A 24,352-nucleotide genomic window follows, 5' to 3' on the forward strand; every position below is an offset into this window, starting at 1 on the left:
CCATCCTGACATTCCAATACATTCATGTACTAACAGAAAAACATGTTCCTTTAATAATATATAATATAGTTTGACGTTTTTGTTTATAATTAATCGGCATCACTTTTTATTCTTTTTATTTACCCTTCAAATATGACATTTTCATTGTTCTGTCAACATGGGATTTAAATGATCCATCTCAATGTCTCCTGCTGTTCCTAGGTCGGCCACAGGAGGCAGTACAGTACAATCGACCTGAAGTAAAAAAAACATTTTCAAAACATACAGAACAAAGCAAAAATGTCATACGAATGTGTCACTTATCGAGTTGTAAATGTAGATTTTCCCATCCTTCTGGTGACACCATGTGATGGGGGGACAAACTCGACAAGGCGTTGATATCTGTAAGTAACCAACTCACTCCTCAGACTGCGCCTCACTCACCTCTCGATGATGACGTATTGGTGGTTGTGTCACGTGGTGTATGAAACTCCATATGTGTCAATTAAATGTTTTTTTGTTATTACAGGTTTTTTTGAATGTTTGACTCAGGTATATATATATTGTTTTTAATGCAATATAAATACGTTTTTACGTCACTTATTTACATTTATTTCACGTTTGTTAGTGTTGTTTGTTTGAGGGAGTCTTTGCTGCCATCTTGTGGACAAAACAGCTACTCGTTAATGTTAAGATATGATTTTTATTTTATTTTTTGAAAGGGTCCGTCTTCATGATTTGAGCTAAACTTTCGTCAGCTTTAATGGTTCAAGTTAGTGTGAATAAATCGAACTCTCACGTGCTCATCACTTTATTTCATCTGGAGCAGCTTCACAAATGTTCTTTGTTTCCTTCACAGACACAAGTTTCAGTTTGGGAATGTTCTGGGTGTGAGCTGAACCTGGCATAGTTCCCGTTGTTCCTTCTGCACTTCTGATGTCCTCCCCGCTCGGAGATCCAAGTCAAAGACATGCGGTACATTGTCAGTGTGTGTGTGTGTGAGTGGTTGTCTGTTTATTCAAACAATTTTCTTTGTTTTTGGAACGATCTTCCTCTCTCTCTGTGCTTAATGGATCTACTGAAACCTTTAAGAAACATCTTAAGACATTTTTATTTGTTCAGGCCTGTCCTTGATTTTCTGGAACTCCTTCTGTGTTATCAGTTTTATCTTGACCTTTAAAGTATATACTTTATTGAGTATTGGTTTTGATTGTGTAAGCGCTTTGTGACCCTGGTCTGGAAAAGCGCTATATAAATACAAATTACTTACTTACTTACTTACTTACGTCCCTTCTCTGCAGTGATCAGTACCAACCTAACCCAACTAATACCTGCCGAAGCTAATTAAATATCTAATACTGCAGTAGTACTGATTGTAATTTCATCATCGAACAGATGATGTTAATATCAACAACTATCTATATTTTTTACTTATATTTTGTTTGCTGTGGTCTTCGTAACTGTAGATAAAAGTGTAATAATCTCTGCAAACATGATCAGCTTGTGAGTCTATTGTAGCTTTAATGGACTCTTCAGACTCGTGCTTGAGCAGTAAGTACTGCTGCTCTCATGTTTCATCATTGTGTTTCAGAGACACAGTGTTGTCGTGTTGTGCGTTTAACACAACCTCCATGTCTACACATGTACTTAAAAATACAAAAAGTTCCATCAACGTGCAATGAGTCGGAATGCTTTTCGTGTTTTATTCTGAACGCTTTTGTACAATAATTGTCTTGTTAATGGATTTGATCGTTTTAAGATGATTTTGGGTCCGGCAACCCTTGTTTTAAGGGAAAGGCTTGTGCTGAGCTTTTACTGACACTGTGACTCAGAACCTAACATGTCATTTAAGTTTTACACAGCAACACGAGAACAGATCATTTGTAGAAAATAAGAGTCGTGTGCTCACGTTTAATAAATAAGTCAGTGAAAGCTAGCTCTAGGTTTGTTTATAAGCTGATGCTGGAGCCGTGATTGGATCTCTCTTGTATGACCAAACAGTTTTAGCACATTTTTATAAAGTAGCAAACCAGCGATAGCTAGCATTAGCATTAGCTGCTGGTATTTGACTCTTCGTGGGCAAAGATACGCATCTGATGTGTTTACTTGTCGGAACAAAAGGAAAGTGATGAGAGATTTATTCTGTTTAAACCCGTGCGTCCAGTCTTTCCACTTCCAGCTTCATCAACTGCGCCTCGGCTGGGGCAGGATTCGGCCCCCGGGCCTCACGTTGTCTGGATTTAGAACAAAAGCAGCTCAAGGCGACGAGACAAATCCCTGACAGGAGGTTTTAGTAGCTCAGCAGAGGACGCGCCTCAACCTGCCTCCTCAGCAGCCTTCAGGTCTTTCCACCACATCCGTCCTCGACTGCTTCTGTCGACGCCGTCCAGCGCCTGACGGGCCGGTCCCGCCGCCGTCTGACTTACATCCAAAACCAAAATATGTGCGTCACACCAGGGCACCGGTGTTCTGAGGTCTCTCCACAAAGCTGACCAGCAGCTGCAGCACAGTCTCAAGGCTCCTGAACAGGAAGATGTTGACGCTGAGGTTCAGAGGCAGCGTGCAGAGCGAGAACACCAGCAGGTATCCTATGATCACCTTCACCCCGCAGCAGGGGAAGCCCCAGCGTCCCGATGGCTCTGCTACCATCTCAGGTGTACGTCTCTTTGTCGCCTCCTCCTCCTCGAAGACCACGGACTCCGACATCTGTTTCCAGCTCTCCCGGTCCACAGATGACGTCCCTCTGGTACTGAACACCTGCCATCTTTTGTGAAAGGACCGCTGGCTCAGGATCTGAACGGAGGCGACGAGCAGCAGGAGCAGCGAGAGGACGGCCATGGACCAGGGGGTGACCACGCCCGGCAACGGGTGCAGGAGAGTCGGCAAACATCCCAGCAGAGAGCGGCGGCTGCGCAGACAGGAGCGAGCCAGGTGCACCTCCAGACCCCAGCGGTGCTGGACGTTGAAGGCGGCGAGGACCCAGACCACGAGGCAGCTCAGGTAGCTGACGGACGACGTCGAGCATCCCTTCTTCTTCTCCGTGTCCTCCTCTTCTTCGTCGTCGCGGCGGCGGCTCGAAGGCCACAGGTGCGGGACCAGGGTCTCCACGGCGATCAGAGGGGTGGCGATCAGGAGGACGCCGGCGTACAGGCGACAGAGGAACAGCAGGAAGTGGACGGAGACGTTCTCGCCGTGAGGGGTCCCCACGGAGAACCACAGGTCCTGGATTCTGAACCAGCTCAGGAACACTGCAGGGCCAGACACATACCTTTACAAGGAAGTCATTTTGCACGTCCTCAAAACAAACCACTCTGAAGTCAAAACTGATCACATTCTTCTGAACTGGTTCATTTGTTGATGGAAGTTCAGGAACTATTTACTTTTAACAGTTGTTTTTGAACATTAGAAAGTATTGTCCTCCAAATACATTCTCTTGTGATTAATATTGAAGTGAAAAGTATATCAAATGAAATGAATTAACACAACATTTTTGACTCACTATATATCGTCTAAATAGTAATAGTAAGTAAGCCAGGGCCGGGTCTAGGCAGGGGCAAGAGGGGGCCTGGCCCCCTCAAATAAATGTTGTGCCCCCTCAACGCCAATGGCCCCTCAAGATTTGTGGCTGCCCCCTCATACATGCCTGTCTAGACCCGGCCCTGAAGTAAGTAAGTAATTTTTATTTGTATAGCGCTTTTCCAGACCAGGGTCACAAAGCGCTTAAACAATCAAAACAATATTCAATAAAGTATATATTTTAAACATCAAGATAAAACTGATAACACAACAGGAGTTCCAGAAAATCAAGGAAAAGCCTGAACAAATAAAAACGTCGTAAGATGTTTCTTGAAGGAGTCAGTAGACTCCAAATGTGGATGTCATGCAAGTGATGAACTGGCTTACTGTCCAGGGTGTCCTATGCCTTTTTACCAAAGTAGCTTGAGACCAGCTCCGCCTCTCTTTGGAGCTCAGAATAACGGGAATCCGCAGGTAGTAAATATTTATTTTCTGATAACAGAAGATTCATTCGTCCGTGCACTTTAGTTGACTAAATACACAAAGCCTTGGACATGATGGTTTTCCTGCAGAACCAACGACATTTTCCAGTGAAAGATGACGTTAGTTATAAACATGACCTTTACCGAGTCAATAACAAAACTCTATCCCAACAACTACTAGTTGGGTGAGTTCAAAAAAATGTTGAAACCATTTAGATTTCTTAAGGAAGTTAGTTTGACAAACACTACATGTTATATTTGGGCCCATGTTCCAAATCTAACTCTAAAGTTAAAGTTCTGCAACACATTGTTTACTGCACTATTGTACGGACAAAAACTGATTGTGTTGCCATGGCAACACATTCTCTGTGTTTGTCTGATTGAGTATTCTCACCAAACGGGACCCACAAGTTTGAACGAGCGACTGGAAACTGAACTTCATCGGCGGGGGAGACTGCTGGTGTGACCAGGTGAGGCTCACCTGTGAACAGGAAGTCTGTGAGGAGCAGGAGGCAGCAGCAGCAGAAGGCGACAGGACTGCAGCAGGACCTCAGCGAGGGCAGGAACAGCAGACTGCAGGTCAGTTTACAGGTGCACAGGAACCAGGCGTCCTGCAGCGTACTGTCCATGACTGCGAGACACAGACACAGGGGTCACAAAACTGCTTTGAAGGACTCAGGAATGTCAGGGGGGTATATTTTCAGGGGGGAAAACATCACTGCTGTCTAACCCTGGTTGCAGATCAATACTTGACTGTGTACACAAGCTGAAAGTCCTAAAAATCCAAAGTTTAAAATCCGAGCGTCTGAAGGTCCATAAAAGGTATCTTTAAATATTGCTACAGGAACAGAGTCTGCGACTTACCTGCCGGCCTGGACAGCATGTCAGTATGAGCTGTGATGATTCAACGCTCACTTCACCTCCCCCCCCTGTTGCCCCACCCTCCTGTGAGTGATCACCCTCGAACCCGCCCTCTCAGTCAGCACCTGGTCCTGTGAGGTGAGGGAACAGAACGGCGGGTGTGGCAGTGTTTGCTCAGACTAGAGAACCTGTCAGACCAGTGGCTCGGGAGTCAGAGATGCATCCCCGGCCGGATTGAAACCGACAAAGTGACGCCCGAGGGGCCACATGTGGGGGCCCTCATGGTGTCATAATGATCACTGCGAATCTGTTGCCCCTCAAATAAATAAAGAAAAACAATTTCTTTACTTTTTATTTTGCTATTTTTCTTTTGGCTTGACGGCCCCTAACAACAGCCACAGTACGTGGCCCCTTAAAACCCTTTAGTTTCCAACCCCTTTGAGATTATAATCAGAGAGTGAGTGAAAATCAGGAAGTACTGCGATGTCATTGTCACGTCAAATACCAGATACTCAATTTTAAAAGTAGCACTTTATATTGAGACAACATCATTTGTCTCAATATAATTAGCAATAATAATATCTGCTATTATCAATAATAATATCTTGGTTATTACTAGAAAACTTGTTTGGATTAAATTATTAGTGTTTTATTCGACCTGAGAAAAGTAATATTTTGAAGTGTCAAAGGTCACACAGCCCTTGGTCTATTTACATATAATTGTTGTCATGCATTGAGTTCAGATCAGTTCATTCAATAACACATGCAGTCTTTAGTCGAAACCAGCATTTGCCCGATGTTTACATGTAAACACATGGAAGTGAAGTCACGTGTTGCTGAACTAACCAGTTTTACCCGCCGGCTACTTTGTTTCAGAATTTGTTTTAATAAAATACGTGTTTTGAATTCGACATAGTTAAGTTGTTTGTTATTTTTAAACCTCCACTGACTGATTCTAGAAAACTTTTTTTTTTTTTACAACTTAATTTAGTCTATTTGATACATTATCATTTTGAAGAAACATAACAATATAATTCAACAGATAAATAACATTGTAAAATAAATATTCTTTACAACTGTACAAAATAACAATAGTACTATTTTAACTTGAAAGTTTGATGTAATAAGCATTAAAATATTGTTTTCAACATAAATGTCAACACTTTTGACTTGTTTTACACGATTTGATAGTAAAAACCTTTATTACACTAAAATGTCAAGTAATGTTGTTTTCAAACACATTTACATGTTTATATCATCATCAAATACCATTTTAACTACTACCTCTATTGGTATTCACACTCTTACTACTAGTAGTAGTGCTACAATTATTAGATTAGATAAGATAAGATTAGATCAACTTTATTGATCCCTGTGGATAATATTATTACTACCACCAATTCACTTGTCCTAAAACTACCACTACTAACATAAATACAACTTGTACTTTTCCCCAAATTTTCTTGGACTCCTGTGTTTGTCTCATGTTTCTTGATCTTTTAAAGTATATATTTTAACTGTGTATTGACCCTGGTCTAGAAAAGGCGCTTTAGAAATAACCATTACTTACTTACTTATAACACTTTAGTAATACTACTAAAACAAGTAATACAAAGAGGAACCAACACAACTATGGGGATATGCTGATGTTCCTATTCAGTATTGCTATTCCACATCTGTGTAGAAAAAATATAGATAGTTGTTTATAGAACATTATCTGTTCGATGATGAAATTACAATCAGTACTACTGCAGTATTAGATATTTAATTAGCTTCGGCAGGTATTAGTTGGGTTAGGTTGGTACTGACCACTGCAGAGAAGGGACGTAAGTGTAAGTAAGTAAGTAAGTAATGGTTATTTCTAGAGCGCCTTTTCTAGACCAGGGTCACAAAGCGCTTTAACAATCAAAAACAATACACAGTTAAGATACAGTATATACTTTTAAAGGCCAAGACACATAAGACAAACACAACAGTCCCAGAAAATCAGGGAAAAGCCTTCACAAATAATAGTGTCTTAAGTTGTTTCTTGAAGTACTGCAAGTTTAACTGTGAATAGTTCATTTAAAATGATTCATATGTAGTATGTGCACAATGTAGTATCACCATCACGGTGTCTCGCCTGCAGTTGATTCAGAACTCTGCAGCGAGAATTCTGACCCGCTCTAGTAGAAGAACTCACATTTCCCTGATCCTTAAAACTCTTCACTGGCTTCCAGTTTCTTTCAGGATCAACTTTAAAATTCTGGTTCTTACTTTCAGATCTATTCATGGTCAGACTCCTCCTTACGTCAGTGATCTGATCCAGCCTTACACCCCAGCTCGGGCTCTGAGGTCTGTGGATCAGAATCTACTGATGGTTCCTGAACACGCTTCCGGACCAGAGGAGAGAAATCCTTCCAGGCTGTTGCTCCTAAGCTTTGGAACGATCTTCCTCTCTCTATGTGTTTGATGATCTACTGACTCCTTCAAGAAACATCTTAACATTTTTATTTGTTCAGGCTTTTCCTTGATTTTCTGGAACTCCTGTTGTGTTATCAGTTTTATCTTGACCTTTAAAGTATATACTTTATTGAATATTGTTTTTGATTGTTTAAGCGCTTTGTGACCCTGGTCTGGAAATGGCGCTATACAAATAAAAATGACTTACTTACTAGTATTACTATATAATAAGCGTATGTTACTAAATGTTTAAAAAAAAATACACTTTTTTTAAACCTAGTTTCCTAATATAACAGCGTCCTCTACCGACAGTCTAGTGAGGATCATCCCATGATTTCCATTGTTTATTTTTTTTTATTTTTTTGTCCAAAATGATTCACGTTTGTTTTTGACAGTCAACTGTGATCCACCAAAATAATATGGAAAAACTCAAGTTAATGTATTGATTTTAAACACACGTGAGGTGTTTTGTCAACTACGTCAAAAAACAAACAAATAAAAAAACGTTTTCTCTGTAAATGTATTTATTTTTTTTGGGGGGGGGGGTTCGAGCATGAGACGGGTTCCGACCCAGCGTGTGTGGGTGTCTGTGTGTGTGTGTGTGTGTGTGTGTGTGTGCAGCACCCAGAAGTGAACAGCAGGCGACCCGGAAGGTTTGAGGAGCGAAGCGAGAGAGGAGTCCCATCTTTTTTTTTTTGGAACCCATCGAGCCGCTCCAGGTAGGTCTCGAAAAAAACAACCATCCGCATCTCCTCGCTCGTGTGTCGGGCCGCGTGCATGTGTCATGTCGCCCCCCGGCTCGGGCTCGCAGGCTCGGGGAAGTGGAGCTAACTAGCATCCTGGCTCCAGCAGCTTCAGATGTGCAGCTACTAACGCTTCTTCTCTGCTGGTTTGTCGTAGGAAGTCTTTTTTTTTTCTCCTGCTAACCGGGATATTCAAAACCTGCAAAGTAAACAAGCAGCGAAAGCGTCGCGTTTTGAGGCAGAATCTCGCCTTTTCCCGAGCGACACAACTATCTGTTTATAATAGTCGAATTTGGGGGAAAATGGCGTCTGGCGCTTATAAAATAAGACTGAGCTGCCATTTTTGTTTTTCTTTTGTCTGATTTTTAATAAAGTGTCTGAGAATGTGGGAGAGGCGGCAGAAGTGAGGTCGTGTGCCTTCCTTCTCCTCTTCTTCTTTTTTTTTGGAAACTACTAAAAACACAGACACTCATTTTTTTTGCTGCAGTGTTCATGATGTTAAGCACTTTCTTTTTTTAGAAAGTCAATCATTTTTTGTTCTCTTCCTGCTTCAACTCAAACCTAGAATGACAGGATTGGGTTTTTTTTTTACACAGACTGTCAATGACTTCTCAGAACTGACAGTCAAAACATGTATTTCCATTAATTCATTCCATTTATTTCATTTCCCTTTTAAGTTTAGACACAATCAGTATCTTGAATTTTGAAGGAATGATGGAGACGGTCTCGTCCAGGTGTTTTTCAGGGATTACTTGATCAAAACATACACATTTAAATGTTCAAAAAAGAACCTTCTAATGTCTTCAAATATCTGTCAAAAGTAGATCATGACACTGAACAATATACAGATAAATAAACCAGGTATTACAAATAAAAATCGAATACCTTACCAGACGATGCCTTTCGAGCGTCAAATTCAATTCCCAAACCTAACCTTAAATCTTGGTGAATACGTTTAAATATCTTCAGCACCAGAAAACAAACATGATCGGCCGTTTTCAAAATCGTCTTTGTACGCAAAATTGTTCAAGTGATCCTGACGGTTGTTTTTTCTCTTTTTCACTGTGGGAGACGACACAGATGTACGTTTATTGCCAGTGGTGTAAACAACTAAGCAAATATATATATATATATATATATATAAATAAGAGGCAAATATAATTTAATAATTAACAAATAACAATGCGCAGGTAGAAAGAGTGTTTCAACCGGAATGTTCTGGTCCGTGTCGGTCTCAAAAAGGGTTGACCTGCTGCAGTCCGTTCCTGTCCGTAGCCGTTGCAGCAGAGTACCACACGGTGATGGAGGAGGTAGTGAGGAGCTCCACAGTGACCATGTGAAAATGGACCAGCGTTGCCTGTAGGAGGTGAAATTTCCTCACATGATGCAGGAAAGTCCATTTAGTTCTGGGCCTTCTACATGATAATGTTCGTCTCCTCTTGTCTTCTGAGCGTCGAGCTCTCACGACACCAGTTCACCAGTCGATGCTGTAGATCAGGGGTGTCTTAACTGGTCCAGGAAAGGGCCCGGATGGTTTTTGTTCCAACCAGTCAGGAACATATAGTTGAACCAATCAGGCGTCTGAAGACAGTAATCAATTAACTGTCAGTCAGGTGTTGCTTGTTTAAGCCGACACCTGATTGGTTAACTCATGTGTGCTTGACTGGTTGGAACAAAAACCGACACCATCCGGGCCCTTTTTCTGGACCAGTTTGAAACCTCTGCTGTAGATGGACTCGTCTGGGATAAGTCCGCTCTCGAGGAGCTTGACAGCTGTGTGTGTGTATAAGTAGAAGAGTTGTGGTGAGAGAACGCTGCCTTGAGGGGTGCCAGGTCTTATAGTCCGAGAGTCTGAGGGATGTTTTCCCTAGTTTGACCTGTGGTGGGTCCGTGATGGGGTCCGAAATCCTGGTCAGTTATAGCAGCATGTGACGCTCAGTTAGAACACTGTATGACGGTGTAGGTACAATTTCCGTCCCTCCACTTCCTACGTGATGACGTCACACTACGCATATTTTTTATGGGTTAAAGAAACGTCAACAGAACGTTTACACGATACTTTTTACCACACAAACATTTCTATTGACAAAAAGACGATCTTTGTCAACATAATCACTTTCCATTCGTTCATTTCCTGGTCTGACGATATAATTGACTTTGACACCAACGTTCCCGCTACATGTGACGAAGCCGCTGATTGGCTGAAGCTGTTTTACTAATAATAACGCACAACTGTACAATGCAATACAAACATTTGAGTTTTGAAATAATTCGCTTTTCAAATAACAAAAATGTTAGAATATTCCCCTTTCTATAACTCATTATACCTGTCTGTAGTTCGGATCATAAACACCTCAGTAATTATTTTGTTTTCAGTTCGATTTTTTTAAAATCAATTATTAAATGTCAATATGCCCATTTTATTGAACGAGTCATTTTAATTTTATTTAATGTGTTCCATTTTTATCATTTATGCACTACAAAAAAAGAAACGTGTGTTTTTCTAACACTACTTCTAATTTTCATGATATTATTGTGATTTGTTCTCTTAACATAATATATAAAAACCGCCAATCAGCGAAGATCGTCTTTTTGTCAATATAAGTGTTTTTATTTGTGGTAAAAAGTATCATGTTAAAGTTCTGTTGACGTTTCTTTAACCCATAAAAAATATTTTATATATTCATATATTCGCATATGCAGCGTGTGTGTTCATGCTAGTTCATGCTAGTTCTTGCTAGTTCATGCTAGCTCTTGCTAGTTCATGCTAGTTCATGCTAGTTCTTGCTAGTTCATGCTAGCTCTTGCTAGTTCATGCTAGTTCATGCTTGCTCATGCTAGTTCATGCAAGTTCACGCTAGTTCTTGCTAGTTCATGCTAGCTCTTGCTAGTTCATGCTAGTTCATGCTTGCTCATGCTAGTTCATGCTAGTTCTTGCTAGTTCATGCTAGCTCATGCTAGTTCATGCTAGTTCATGCTAGCTCATGCTAGCCCCTGTTAGCACATGCTAGTTCATGCTAGTTCATGTTGGATCATGCTAGTTCATGCTGGTTCATGCTTGCTCATGCTAGTTCATACTAGTTCATGCTAGCTCATGCTAGAGACTAAATGTGTCTTTCTTGTTGCTGATCATGGTGTTATGAAAACATGATAATCTACATTTTACCGTAGGTTTCTCTCGACAGGCTGACACACAGTTGGAGAGAAGTTTGGGCAGCAACTGCTGATGAACCCAAACAAGATGAAACGTGTGCTTCACGAAATGAAAAGCTAGACAACCTTCACTGCATCACAATAACACACCCGCAAGTGTTCAAAATAAGTCGTCGCTTTTCTCTTTACCATTAAATACAAAAGCATTCATTGATTAATAGGTCCTGAACGTTTTTTTTTAAACAATATTTTGACTTATTATTTTAGGTCTAATGTTCAGTTAAATTTTGTAAAATCAATGAAAATTATTTGGAATATAAATGATTGTGACGCTGATGCTTTGGTTAAACTATGAAGGTCTTTTATGGCTTTTTACCAATAATAAAACTTATTAGAAAACATGTTTTTCTATGATGTTTAATTACTTTTCCATCACTACTTCTGACAAAATATATCATATCTTCACGTTGGTCAGTAGTTCTCTCATGATAAACTGAAAAATAAAAAGTATTTAAAGTAGTTTTTCTTCTTCACTATTCAACAATCACATGTGTAGGCATGTGTGTGTTCTCGTGTTTGTTGACAAACTTTCACGAGCAGATTCAACAAAGCTTTCTTCTCAGCGTGAGATATTGTGGGCATTCTGCACGACATATTTGGGGGTTTCCGGTGCGCCTATAATGTCTGCTATCGTCTTTGTTTCCCTTGGCTGGTGGAGCAGGACTGCATTACACCTCGGCTAAGCTAAACAGACTTAGGAATGGTGCTGAGAGCCAAAGCTTGCAAAGCGGGAGAAAACGACATTCCGAGCCGAAGGAGAGAGAAAATAGAGAGAAACTTGGACGGCGCTTATGCTTCTTAAAACGCCGTTTGTGGTCCGACGCGTAACAAGCCAGAAGAAAACACGCTTTTACAGTATTGTGCTCTTTAACCTCGTGTCTGGGGTGGAAATGTGAATGACTGGCTTACCTTTTTTTGACGTCCTTTGTCGATCCATCACATGTTGAAACTGCAGCACTTCTTCTCATGTCTGGGGGGCCTCTGGGGGGCCTCACGCTTCCACCAGGAGATGCAGCTGCACGTCATCTTGTCCTGCATCTCTGGTATCTGTGATAACCGTTTGTCTTGTGGCCACATGTGTGTCTATCTTTCCAGAGACCGGCCCGTCAGACAGATGTGGGGCCCCCTCTTCTTAAACGTCCCCTATCGCTCAGGCACCAAACACTTGTTAGTCTCAGCCTCGTCCGGCAAAACTGTGATGCGTGAATGGACTAAAGCTGAATAAGACTCTATAATTGTTGATCAGTTTATTTAAATGATGTGTAAAAAAAACGAAATTTAATCACAATTTAACCAGAGAAGGGGATCATTGAAAAAAGACTGCAGGACAGCTGATTCATACTTAATATTAGGATTAAGAGATTCGTTTTAAGTAAATTTAAGTATTTTAACTGTGATTTTTAACATACTCATGATGTTGCTTAATTGTTATAGAACAAATGAAATTTCATTGAAGACTTATTTACCTAAATGAAAGATAAATGTGTACCAGAAATAAAGCTTGAGAATTTCTCTACAGGAATAACAAAAAAAGATGAATTTCCATGTAAAATATTTCAAATAAAAATGAAGTTTATAGAATATAGACGTGGATGATCGCAGGACGAGCTTCAGGTTCCAGGAATAAATGAATCTAATTGTTAGAGCTGAATACTGCCCAGTGTTCTTCTGGGCGACAGGTGGAGCTCAACTTGATTTCTTTATTCATTTCAGAATGGCCGAACCTCGCTTCAACAATCCCTATTTTTGGCCCCCGCCGCCCTCGATGCCCAGCCAGGTGAGAGACGGCGATGCATTCATGCACACTTGTCTTTGTGTGTTTTTTCATGTTTTTTTGTTTATTAATTTTGAACTTTAAAATCTACATGTTAGTCTTAAATCTTTGTACACAATCAGCAAGTCTTTACATGGTGATAAAAGTACATTAATATAAGTATTATCTGGAATTAGTTGACTGTACTTATTTCTTAGAATTAACCTAAAATATCACAACATGACCATCATGTTTTTTCAAGTATTTGTCTTCACGTGTTGAGTCGCAACTAGTCTGTAGTACCGTTGTCGACCACTTGAGGGCATCATTTCATCATCAACTGACCAGTCTGACGCCCACTCTCCTGTCACAAATGTCACTTCCTGGCGGTCAGCTGGATAACCTAGTCTTGATCAATAAAATCAAGGAGCAGCTGATGGCGGAGAAGATCCGATCGCCTCACCTCCCGCCTGCGACACTATCTTCCCAGCAGCCCTTGCTCTCCCCGTCCAGTCAGAGCGACGTCGTCCAGCACGGGATGTCCAAACTCCACCAGGTGCAGAACCTCCACAACAACAGCCCGTCTCAGCCGGATGTCGCGCTTCACGCCCGGCCAGTGTCCACCTCGGTCTCAGGTGCAGCTTCTTCTCACCTTATTTGCCCTCAAAAGTCTAAAAACTGGAACTAAATTGTTCATCTGTTCCCCACTTGGTCTTGTGAGCCCCTAATGGTGCCCGATAAAAAGTGAAAACGTGTCTCTTAAAACGACAAGAAACTGTGGAAATTTCGGCATTTTATTTACAGAAAGACCTTTGGATAAAAAAATAAATGATTTAAAAATTCCCTGCTGTCTGATAACAAGGCCATACGGACCAGCACCGAACCCTGGTCAGAGTATTGGGGACCACTGTCGTAAAGTATCAAATAATAAATGGATGATTTATTGTTAACTTATTGAAACAAAGTGTGAGGAAAAAAAGTCTGATTGATGAAAATGTTCCTCTCACCAGGGCGTGTTTTAGGCGACGTTAATTTGAACCTGAACGACAAGTCGGCCATCAAGGCTCGAGGGCTGTGGGAGGACTGGCACCTGCGGCAGCTGATCGATCACCCCGTGAGGAGCAACCATGTTTCAGGTCTGTGACTCCACTCCCTAGTCTGAGCTCCATCGTGGCTGACTCCTCTGCCCCCACCAGGGGTCGCCTTGGCGTCCAGGACCGGCAACCTCAACAGCTCGGAGGCCTCCACCCCGACCACGCCCACCTCCAGCAGCCACGGCAGACCCGTGGAGGCCCCCACCCTCCACTACGTCTCCGGCGGGGCCGGCGCTCACCACGGGCTGGAGCAGGTCAAGAACCACGGCAGCTTGATGGGTCTGCTCGGACCCCCCGTGAAGGAGGAACAAGGTCACAAACGTATCAAAGCCGAGAACGGATCCTCACTATTGATGGTTCCGTACCCCATCCTGGCCTCGGGCACCGACCATTCCTGCATCACCATCACGGCCAAACAAGGCAAAACATACAGGTGAGCCTCACACGATCGTCTTGGACAAGAAAATATGTACTGTATTTTCAGTTTGCAGTTTTTTTCATAGTATGTCCGAGGGTGCGACTTATACTCTGGAGTGACTTATGTGTGAAATTATTAACAATAGTTATTTTCACTTAAACCGCAAGAGGGCGCTCTAGGCCTGTGTTGATAATTTTAGACGTAGAAGAGGAAGCGCCGCATCTTCTACCTCCGGAGTTAGCGGAGTCGTTTAAAAGTGAATTGAGGATGAAGATTTCATTGGATTTTCGTTATTTGGAGTTACACGGATGGTTTGGTAAACTTCTTAGCATGTTTTTATGCTATAGTTATCTGAATAACTCTTAATATGTTATGTTAACATACCAGGAACGTTCTCAGTTATTATTCAATTATACAGCCTGCTGTTGCCTCTATTCTATTTTTATTTTAAATTGCCTTTCAAGATGACATGTCTGTTCAAAAATGCGACTAATACTCCATTGCGACTTATATATGTTTTTTCCTTCTTTATTATACATATATATTATATACTTGCCCTTTAAAGTATATACTTTATTGAATATTGTTTTGATTGTTTAAGCGCTTTGTGACCCTGGTCTGGAAAAGCGCTATATAAATAAAAATTACTTACTTACTTACTTACTTACTTTATTAAGTACTATACTTGTACTCCGCAGCGACCTATAGTCCGGAAAATACGGTACTTATCTCAAGAGTAAGACCATCACAGTCTTAATAAACTCTGACTGAAAACAACAACAAAAACAACTGATATTTCTCAGCGACGTTCAGATTCTGAAACTGATCATGTGACCCTAAAACTGATCATGTGACCCTAAAACTGATCATGTGACCATAAAACTGATGATGTGACCGTAAAACTTATCATGTGACCGTAAAACTGATCATGTGACCGTAAAACTGATCATGTGACCGTAAAACTGATGATGTGACCGTAAAACTTATCATGTGACCATAAAACTGATGATGTGACCATAAAACTTATCATGTGACCGTAAAACTTATCATGTGACCGTAAAACTTATCATGTGACCGTAAAACTGATGATGTGACCGTAAAACTGATCATGTGACCGTAAAACTTATCATGTGACCGTAAAACTGATGATGTGACCGTAAAACTGATCATGTGACCGTACAACTTATCATGTGACCGTAAAACTGATCATGTGACCATAAAACTGATCATGTGACCGTAAAACCTATCATGTGACCGTAAAACTTATCATGTGACCGTAAAACTGATCATGTGACCGTAAAACTGATCATGTGACCATAAAACTGATCATGTGACCGTAAAACTGATCATGTGACCGTAAAACTGATCATGTGACCATAAAACTGATCATGTGACCATAAAACTTATCATGTGACCGTAAAACTTATCATGTGACCGTAAAACTGATCATGTGACCGTAAAACTTATCATGTGACCGTAAAACTGATCATGTGACCGTAAAACTGATCATGTGACCGTAAAACTGATCATGTGACCGTAAAACTTATCATGTGATCGTAAAACTTATCATGTGATCGTAAAACTGATCATGTGACCGTAAAACTGATCATGTGACCGTAAAAACCTCACGGGTCTGTTCCCCCTGCAGGTGTAAGATGTGCCCCCTCACCTACTTCTCCAAGTCGGACATGCAGATCCACTCCAAGAGCCACACGGAGACGAAGGCTCACCGCTGCCCTCACTGCACCAAGACCTTCGCCAACGCCGCGTACCTGGCTCAGCACCTGCGCATCCACCTGGGGGTGAAACCGTACCGCTGCTCCTACTGCGAGAAGTGTTTCCGTCAGCTGTCGCACCTGCAGCAGCACACCAGGTGCGTCAGCCTCGCCCCTCGCCCTCCTTCGCCCGTCTTTAGACTCACTCTTCTCTGCTCTCAGAATCCACACCGGCGACCGGCCGTACATCTGCCTGCATCCAGCCTGTGGAAAAGCTTTCACTCAACTCTCCAATCTGCAGGTGAGCTCTCACTCGCTGACGTGGATCCGCTGCCTCACACGGCTCGAGAACTACAATCAATACTATATATACTATACTAATATTTTATTATTTTTATGAATAATTGCTGTATTGCTGTGTCTAATTGGAAAAAAAGTATTTCATCAATAAAGTTCTACCTAACCTAACCTAACCTGTACATATATATGGGAATTTCCCAGATTGCATTTTTAAATGGATTCATAAGTTAATCATTTATTTTTGTGTGGTACTGGTGGAAAAGTCAGAATCTGTGTTTATGTGAAATAATCAATAATATTTCTGGTTAAATGTATGTAAGTAAGTAAGTAATTTTTATTTGTATAGCGCTTTTCCAGACCAGGGTCACAAAGCGCTTAAACAATCAAAACAATATTCAATAAAGTATATACTTTAAAGGTCAAGATAAAACTGATAACACAACAGGATTTTCAGAAAATCAAGGAAAAGCCAGAACAAAAAAAAACGTCTTAAATGATACAAGTGATTTAAAATTTAAAGTCCGTTTTAAGTGTTTGCTCACTTAACAAAAAACAATAGATGAGGTCAATCTTGGTCAAATTCAGAGCCTGATAAATAAGAAGCGTCTTTCATCCGTCTGTCGCTTTTTGGCCATGAAAGTGATATTATTTTGATGCACATTTATAAGTAGAGAGCGTGTGGTCGCGTTTTACTGAATTTGACATTTCTCACGAGAACAAAGCGCAATAAAAAGAAAGTGCAAGATGACACAATCTAAAGATAAAGAACGTAGATCAAAGAAAAATAACAAAGATTGACATGGAATAGAATCATCTTTTCACTCCACTCCTGCCCCCAAACTCAGAATTAAACAATCTAATAGCACAAGGAATGAATGAGTCCCTGAGTCTATTAGTGTTGCATCATGGGAGGAGCATTCGTGCTCCATCTGCTTCTCTGCTCACTGATGACAGTGTTCAGAGGATGACTGTCATCATCCATGTCATATTTACCAATTAAACACTTTATATTTATTTTTAATGATAATAAAAGCTGGTGTTTTTCGCGTAAATCTAGCCAATCACGGAAGACGCCACGAAATCTCAACCAATCAGAAGCATCATCTTTCATTACAGCATCACTAATCACACAGAGACAACAGCGGGAAGTCGAGTCATTGTAACTTAACAACAACAACATCATTCTGCTGTCAATCTATCAGCTGTTCGGGTTCCCCCGCTCATGAAGCGCACTCTAATCTAACCAGTTATCGCTAAACTTTACACTTAATTCCCCAAACGTCCTTCAGAAAATTAATATCCGCTTTTGAATTAAGAGCATCGCATCAGTGCTGGGTTCATTTATCACGGCCATATTTGTAATAGAACTGTTCTGTTTAAAGAGGTACTTTTGAAAATATTCACCTTATTTTTATGGCCCTACTAATGGCAACAAAGGAGGGATATTTGTACACACGTTATAAACATACAACTATTGAGGGATCTGTCTCTTATTGGGAAATTCCTAGATTAGGCTCTGAAATGACTCCATTCACTGTAACACATGTGTGGTCAGTTCATGCAGTTATTCGGCTTTATTTTGTCCGAGTAACGATGTGATGACGTTGAAGAGTTTCTGATTCATTGATTTCCTGAACAAAACAAGGTTCCAGCACTCAAGTTCTGAGATTTTAAACCGACCCGCTTGAGTACGTCTCTGTTAAAATCTTAAATATTTAAGAAACAGACTCACACATATTATATGAATTATAGAAAGTATCTAGAGAGTTAAAATATATGTTCATAAATTGTGATTTTGCAGCATTTTCCTCTTCACATTTCTCATATCCAAACCAAAACACAGGCGTGGTTTACAAAACTGTAAAGGAATAGTTTCAGGAATTCTTTCCTTTCTTGCGTCCGTGTTGTGGCACGACGGCCCTCCCGGCAGTGTGTAGTGTAGGGAGTGTGTGTGTGCTGTAACGGTGTGTGTGTGTCTTCTGTGGCAGTCCCACCAGCGGCAGCACAACAAAGACAAACCCTTCAAGTGCAACAACTGCTTCCGTGCCTACTCGGACTCGGCCTCCCTGCAGTTCCACCTCTCGGCGCACGCCATCAAGAACGCCAAAGCGTACTGCTGCAGCATGTGCGGGCGCGCCTACACCTCCGTGAGTAGAACCTCGAGCCCACCATTGGAATGATCTGGACTTGTTCTGATTGTTTGCCTCTTGTGTGGCTGCAGGAGACGTACCTGATGAAGCACATGACCAAGCACACGCTGCTGGACCACGTGCACCACTCGCCCCTGCACAGAACCGAGTCCGCCAGCCTCCCGATCCGGATCTCTCTCATCTAAAGGGGGTTTTTGACGCGAAGTTCTTGTTGACGGACCTTGAAACAGGTTTTAAATGTGCCAGATGGATCCAGTGTTACCTGCAGAGGTGCTGTCTCCACCCTCTGGGCTCTCGTTGCTGACCAGATTCCAGTATCTGGGACATCCAAAGATGATTCCGCAGCACTTTCGGGCCTGAAAATAACGAGCCTTTAAACGTGTGTGACTCGAAGAGAAGTATTGTTCCAGGCAGCTACGTGGAAACAAGTGTTTTAGCTTTTTTTTATACCCTCATTAACCTTTTTAACAAACAATATTTGCACCATAGTTTTGTTATTTGTGTGAAGATGAACATTAACTGATATATAACATCCATTCTTCATGTGGCACTTTATATTGTTATGACTATTGTTGTATGTCACATTTCAACTCAACGGCATTCGTTTCTCACCCAAGTTAAAATAATCAGTTGTAATACACTTTATTTTATTGTTGCAAGTCAAGCAGCTTTTTTTTTTTTTTTTTTAAATAATAAATAATTGATGAAATACAATATATATTTGATTATTGAATAAAAAAAAAATCAAGTTCCATAGATTGACCCCTGTGGCACGCCTATTGTGATGTGAAATACTGTTCATGGTAATAAAACCTCTCTTCAGAAGAGAGAAAATGAACTCATCCTTCATTTCATGATACTGTTGAATGTTGCACCTTCTCTATCTTACTGCCAAAATATTTAAACATGTGGCTAAACTCCAACTGACAAAAATCAATCATTTCTATTGTATTCTTTATGAATTTGGGCCTTAATGTGTTCTAACTCCACCCTGCTATTATCAATCTGCCTTTTTATGTCATGAAAAGATTATTTTAACTGTTTTTTGAATAAAGAAAAAGAAAAAACAACGTTTCTTTCACTCATATGTGCAACGAGCCACTTTTGAAATGGTCAAGGTCGTTGAGTGTGACATTCTAATGCCGTATTAGATTTTCCATTTCAATAGTTTAAAATACAAATAACTGCAATATACCTTTTATTTGTCAGATGTATTAACAAATGGAAAAAATTAACAGATAATCAAGCACGTACTGTTTGTACAATGTATTTAATAATATAACATCATAAATAAACGTGACATTTATCCTTTTAACATTGAACTAATAGAAAGTTTTGATGAGATTCATATTCCGCTAAACTTCATTGACTTAATTGTGTATAGATTATAGTGCAGGGAGTGCCATCTAGTGGCCTTCGAATTTAAGTACATGAACTAGTCACAAGTAAGTAAGTAATTTATATTTGTAGAGCGCTTTTCCAGACCAGGGTCTCAAAGTCCTTAAACAATCAAAACAATACTCGATAAATTATATACTTAAAAGGTCAAGATAATACTGAGAACATCACAGGAGTTCTAGAAAATCAAGGAAAAGCCTGAACAAATAAAAACGTCTTAAGATGTTTCTTGAAGGAGTCAGTAGATCATCAAACACAGAGGGAGAGGAAGATCGTTCCAAAGCTTAGGAGCAACAGTCTGGAAGGATTTCTCTCCTCTAGTCCTGAACCATGTTCAGGAACCATCATTAGATTCTGATCCACAGACCTCAGAGCCCGAGCTGGGGTGTAAGGCTGGATCAGATCACTGATGTAAAGAGGAGTCTGACCATGAATAGATCTGAACGTAAGAACCAGAATTTTATAATTGATCCTGAAAGAAACTGGAAACCAGTGAAGAGTTTTAAGGATCAGAGAAATGTGAGTTCTTCTACTGGGGCGGATCAGAATTCTCGCTGCATAGTTTTGTATTAACTGCATGTGAGACAGCTTCTTCCCATTTAGACATGCAAACAAACTGTTGCAATAGTCCAGACGAGAAGACACAAATGACTGATGTTTGCGGATGTTTTGCCAGACTGAAACTTCTCATGGATGTCGCTCTGATCCAGAAACAAAGACAGCTGCTCAGACATCACCTTCTCCAAGATCTTGGACAAGAAAGGGAGCTTAGAAATAGGCCTGAAATTACTGAGCTCTAAGTCTGGCTTTTTAAGCAGAGACTCCACAATGTAATGTTTGAAATGCATTGGGAAAAACCCCTGTGGAAAGGGAGAGGTTCACCATATCTGTAACCAAGAGTCCAATTACATCAAATACGTTGATAAAGAGCCTACAAGGAAGGACGTCATCTGAGCAAGAGGAGGATTTCATCTTGCTCACCAGTGCTGAAATACCACCCGGAGATACAGCAGTGAAGGAAGACCAAGAGGAGGAGACAGGCTGAGTGACAGCAGGGGTTCCACACAAAGGGGGAGAGATTTTCTCTTTGATCAATTTAATTTTGTCAATGAAAAATCTCAACAATGCATTGCTGTCAGCTTCACAGAATACAGGTGTGATTTGAGGAGCAGGAGACACGAGAGAATTGATCGTGTCAAACAACAGTTTGGGATTTTTCTCATTTGCTACTAACTGTTTCCACATCTGGCAGTTTCCACCATCTCATTGTATGAAGACATCAGATCCCTGAGGTGAAGTCTGTGCACCTCAAGTTTAGTTTACTTCCAGAGACGCTCAGTCTTTCGACAAAGTCTCTTCAGACTCAGGAGATCTTCATTTATCCAAGGGCAAGTTCCATTTAACAGTTGCCACTTGATCCAGTATTTCAACACAATGAGTAGTGAAACAGTGAATCAAACTGTCCACGTTCGGGCAGTCATCAAAGGAAAGAGGGTCAAACATAGCAGAAAAACTGTCTGCAGTATCGGCTGAGATGACACATCTCTGAGACTTAACTTTCAAAGGCTTAGGTTCAGGGATGAAGTCCAGATTAAACAAGACAAGAGAATGATCACTCAGATTGACATCATGTACAGATACATTAGAAATGTCCAGGCCAAGAGTAAAAACTAAGTCTAAAGTGTGGCCTTTTTGACGAGTGGGTTCAGAAACATTTTGCTCAAAATTAAAGGCTTCTGTTAAAAAGTTAAAAGTTCTTTAGCAGAGCAAGATGTGACGTCATCAAAGTGACTGATCCTCAGGTCAATGTCATGCGAGATAATGTTCAACATACTTAAACTCTTGATAAAGTTTGATACAACTCTTGACAAAAGGGTTTCTAGCTCATGTAAAGCTAAAATCCACAGAAATATTTTAATTCAGTAAAATATTTGTGATCACACACACACACAAAACACTCAGAGTTCAATTCAGTTTATTATGACACGTGGCCACATAGTAACACTAAACATTTGAATTTGTGGAAATGACCTTCTTCAGAGTATGGAATACATTGTCATGTTCCCCTTCCTGAGGATTTTTGTTTTTTACCGTCCTTTACTTGGTTTCCTGGGTTTAGTTGCTCTCTTAACAGTCGGAGAGGGCGGTGCTTGGCAAGATCCAAGGCTGTCAACTATCAGGCCGATCAGTGGTGCTGCATAAAAAGGTCTGCTACTGGTCTGAGTCGACGTGGACCTGCTCTTTCAGGCCCTGCTGGTACAGCATTTAAGCAACTTCACTCAGCTGGTTGTCTGAGAGAAGAACATTTGTTTTGTTCCAACAATCATTTGGATTTATTTAGGCAACATTTCCAACCCTGCAGGGATACGAAGAAGCGCTGCGATGCTCGTCTTGTATCTCCAGAGTGAGAACCTTTTCTGCTCCGTGACGTTTCCGATCTGCTCCGGGGACTTGCACACCTGACCTGAGTTCATTGAAGCTCCATCATCACCATCTTGAAGAATCAAATACTCTGCCCTCACTCACCTCTTCCATTTCTGCCATATGTCGAGCAAGTTGGATGTCCAGCTCTCTTTTTATTTGTTCAGGCTTTTCCTTGATTTTCTGCAACTCCTGTTGTGTTATCAGTTTTATCTTAACCTTTAAAGTATATACTTTATTGAATATTGTTTTGATTGTTTAAGCGCTTTGTGACCCTGGTCTGGAAAAGCGCTATATAAATAAAAATGACTTACTTACTTACTTAATGCGCTGCTGAGTCGGCTTTTTAAGTTCTGATGGACATGCCATAGGAAACAAAGCTGAGCCTCTTTAGGGGCGCCAGGGTCAAGACCCTCCCGGGCGCAGTGTGGAAACCTTCTCTAGTTCCTTCTAAAAATGCAGGTTTTATCAGGGATTTAAAGCTCGGCAGCAGCAACATTTGAACAAGACACAAAAAAACTCAAATGCTTGTTTTATTAGATATGAATTGTATAACACTAGGTTAAATTATTACTTAACATTACTGTTCAGCTTTAACAAAAGCACACTTTGAACATACAGGTAGTAAAATCAAACATTTTTTGCGACTCGATCCAGGAACAGTTCGTATCTCGACATTCATCATCACTGGATGAGAGTCGAACCCATCCATAAACTAGTGTGTTCTTGCACAGCGACAACAAACCACATCATAAACAACAAACCACTGTCGTCGAATAATAGACGTAAGTTTGGTACGTTTTAGACAAATGGATCATTCGTTCAGCAGTCATGACTCAGATATTTGTAACTCAAACTGCAACAAGACCAACATCGAAGCGTCACCATTGAACCCAACATGGCACCTCTTCTACTGAATCACTTTGACACACAAAAACGGTTTCAAAGTGTAACTTAGTCGCTAATAAAATGCTCGACGATGGACCAAAAGTTGGAGGCGACGTTTGTGATGAGTTTCCATCATGTTTGGCACTCGAGCGTTAATGTTTCCCACTGCGGTCTGAGGTCCGTGAACGCGTCCCGAGGTTCAACCCAAACATAGTTTACGATCCATTTTAAAATGAGTGTCAGAAACGTTGAATGATGACAATAATATTGAAATAGTGAAATAGTCACACTAAGCAGTCATCAAAAATGAGTTTATCCAACGTAATTGTCTATAAGAAAAAGAAAGTTGCGAAAAAGGAAAGTTGCCATAATGTATGGCAGATGCCACCACCTGCATACCTGAGGTATTGGTTTCCTGCCAGCGAAGAAAAGAAGAGTAATCCAAATAAAATTTGTTCTATTGATTTTTTTTATTTTGTATACTTGAGTTAGATTAGGTTAGTCTGTGTCAAACTGTTGAGGCCTGTCAGAGCTTGTAGTTGAATTTTAACAAACTCAGTAATTGCAATAAAAACTTGTGTGTCAAGGTGTGTTTCTGTGTTAACTTGTGTTGAATAAGTTTGATTATGTATTAACTTGTAATGTGTAATCTCTGGAGAATCATCATGGATGATGACAGTCATCCTCTGAACACTGTCATCAGTGAGCAGAGAAGCAGATGTTCACGAATGCTCCTCCCATGATGCAACACTAATAGACTCAGGGACTCATTCATTCCTCACTATTAGACTGTATAATTCTGAGTTTGTGGGCAGGAGCGGAAAGAAGGGATGATATTATTCTATGTTTGTATCCTTTTTAAGATCTTAGTGTAAGTTTCTTTGATCTATGCACTTTATGTTTGCACTTTGTTCTTGTTCTTGCTTTTATGAAACTTCTGTACCTTCTATCGTCTGCTGTGAACTGGAAACTTCATTAT

General features: G+C 40.7%; 2 protein-coding genes across 3 annotated transcripts; one reads left to right on the plus strand and one right to left on the minus strand.

The window, feature by feature from the left end:
• Positions 1-661: 661 nt before the first annotated feature.
• On the minus strand, positions 662-4,621 carry LOC148070375 (uncharacterized). The gene is made up of 2 exons (XM_087800328.1): positions 4,459-4,621; positions 662-3,227 (listed from the first exon to the last, which is right to left on the minus strand). Exons 1-2 carry the CDS (start codon positions 4,604-4,606, stop codon positions 2,428-2,430), a joined length of 948 nt encoding a protein of 315 aa, XP_087656454.1. The 5' UTR covers positions 4,607-4,621; the 3' UTR covers positions 662-2,427.
• A 3,228-nt stretch (positions 4,622-7,849) lies between these two features.
• Positions 7,850-19,736, plus strand: znf362a (zinc finger protein 362a). 2 transcript variants are annotated; one of them, XM_087801150.1, is made up of 9 exons: positions 7,850-7,999; positions 12,950-13,013; positions 13,384-13,624; positions 14,000-14,125; positions 14,186-14,516; positions 16,150-16,374; positions 16,439-16,517; positions 18,505-18,663; positions 18,738-19,736. In XM_087801150.1, the coding sequence occupies exons 2-9, from the start codon at positions 12,951-12,953 to the stop codon at positions 18,849-18,851; spliced, it is 1,338 nt and encodes a 445-aa protein (XP_087657276.1). In that variant the 5' UTR covers positions 7,850-7,999; position 12,950; the 3' UTR covers positions 18,852-19,736. The 2 variants fall into 2 exon arrangements, with proteins under 2 accessions (XP_087657276.1, XP_087657277.1); XM_087801151.1 differs by having other exon boundaries at positions 7,851-7,999; positions 13,417-13,624.
• Positions 19,737-24,352: the final 4,616 nt, after the last annotated feature.

This window comes from Callionymus lyra, chromosome 10 (assembly GCF_982586985.1).
Source record: "Callionymus lyra chromosome 10, fCalLyr1.hap1.1, whole genome shotgun sequence".
Lineage (NCBI taxonomy): Eukaryota > Metazoa > Chordata > Actinopteri > Syngnathiformes > Callionymidae > Callionymus > Callionymus lyra.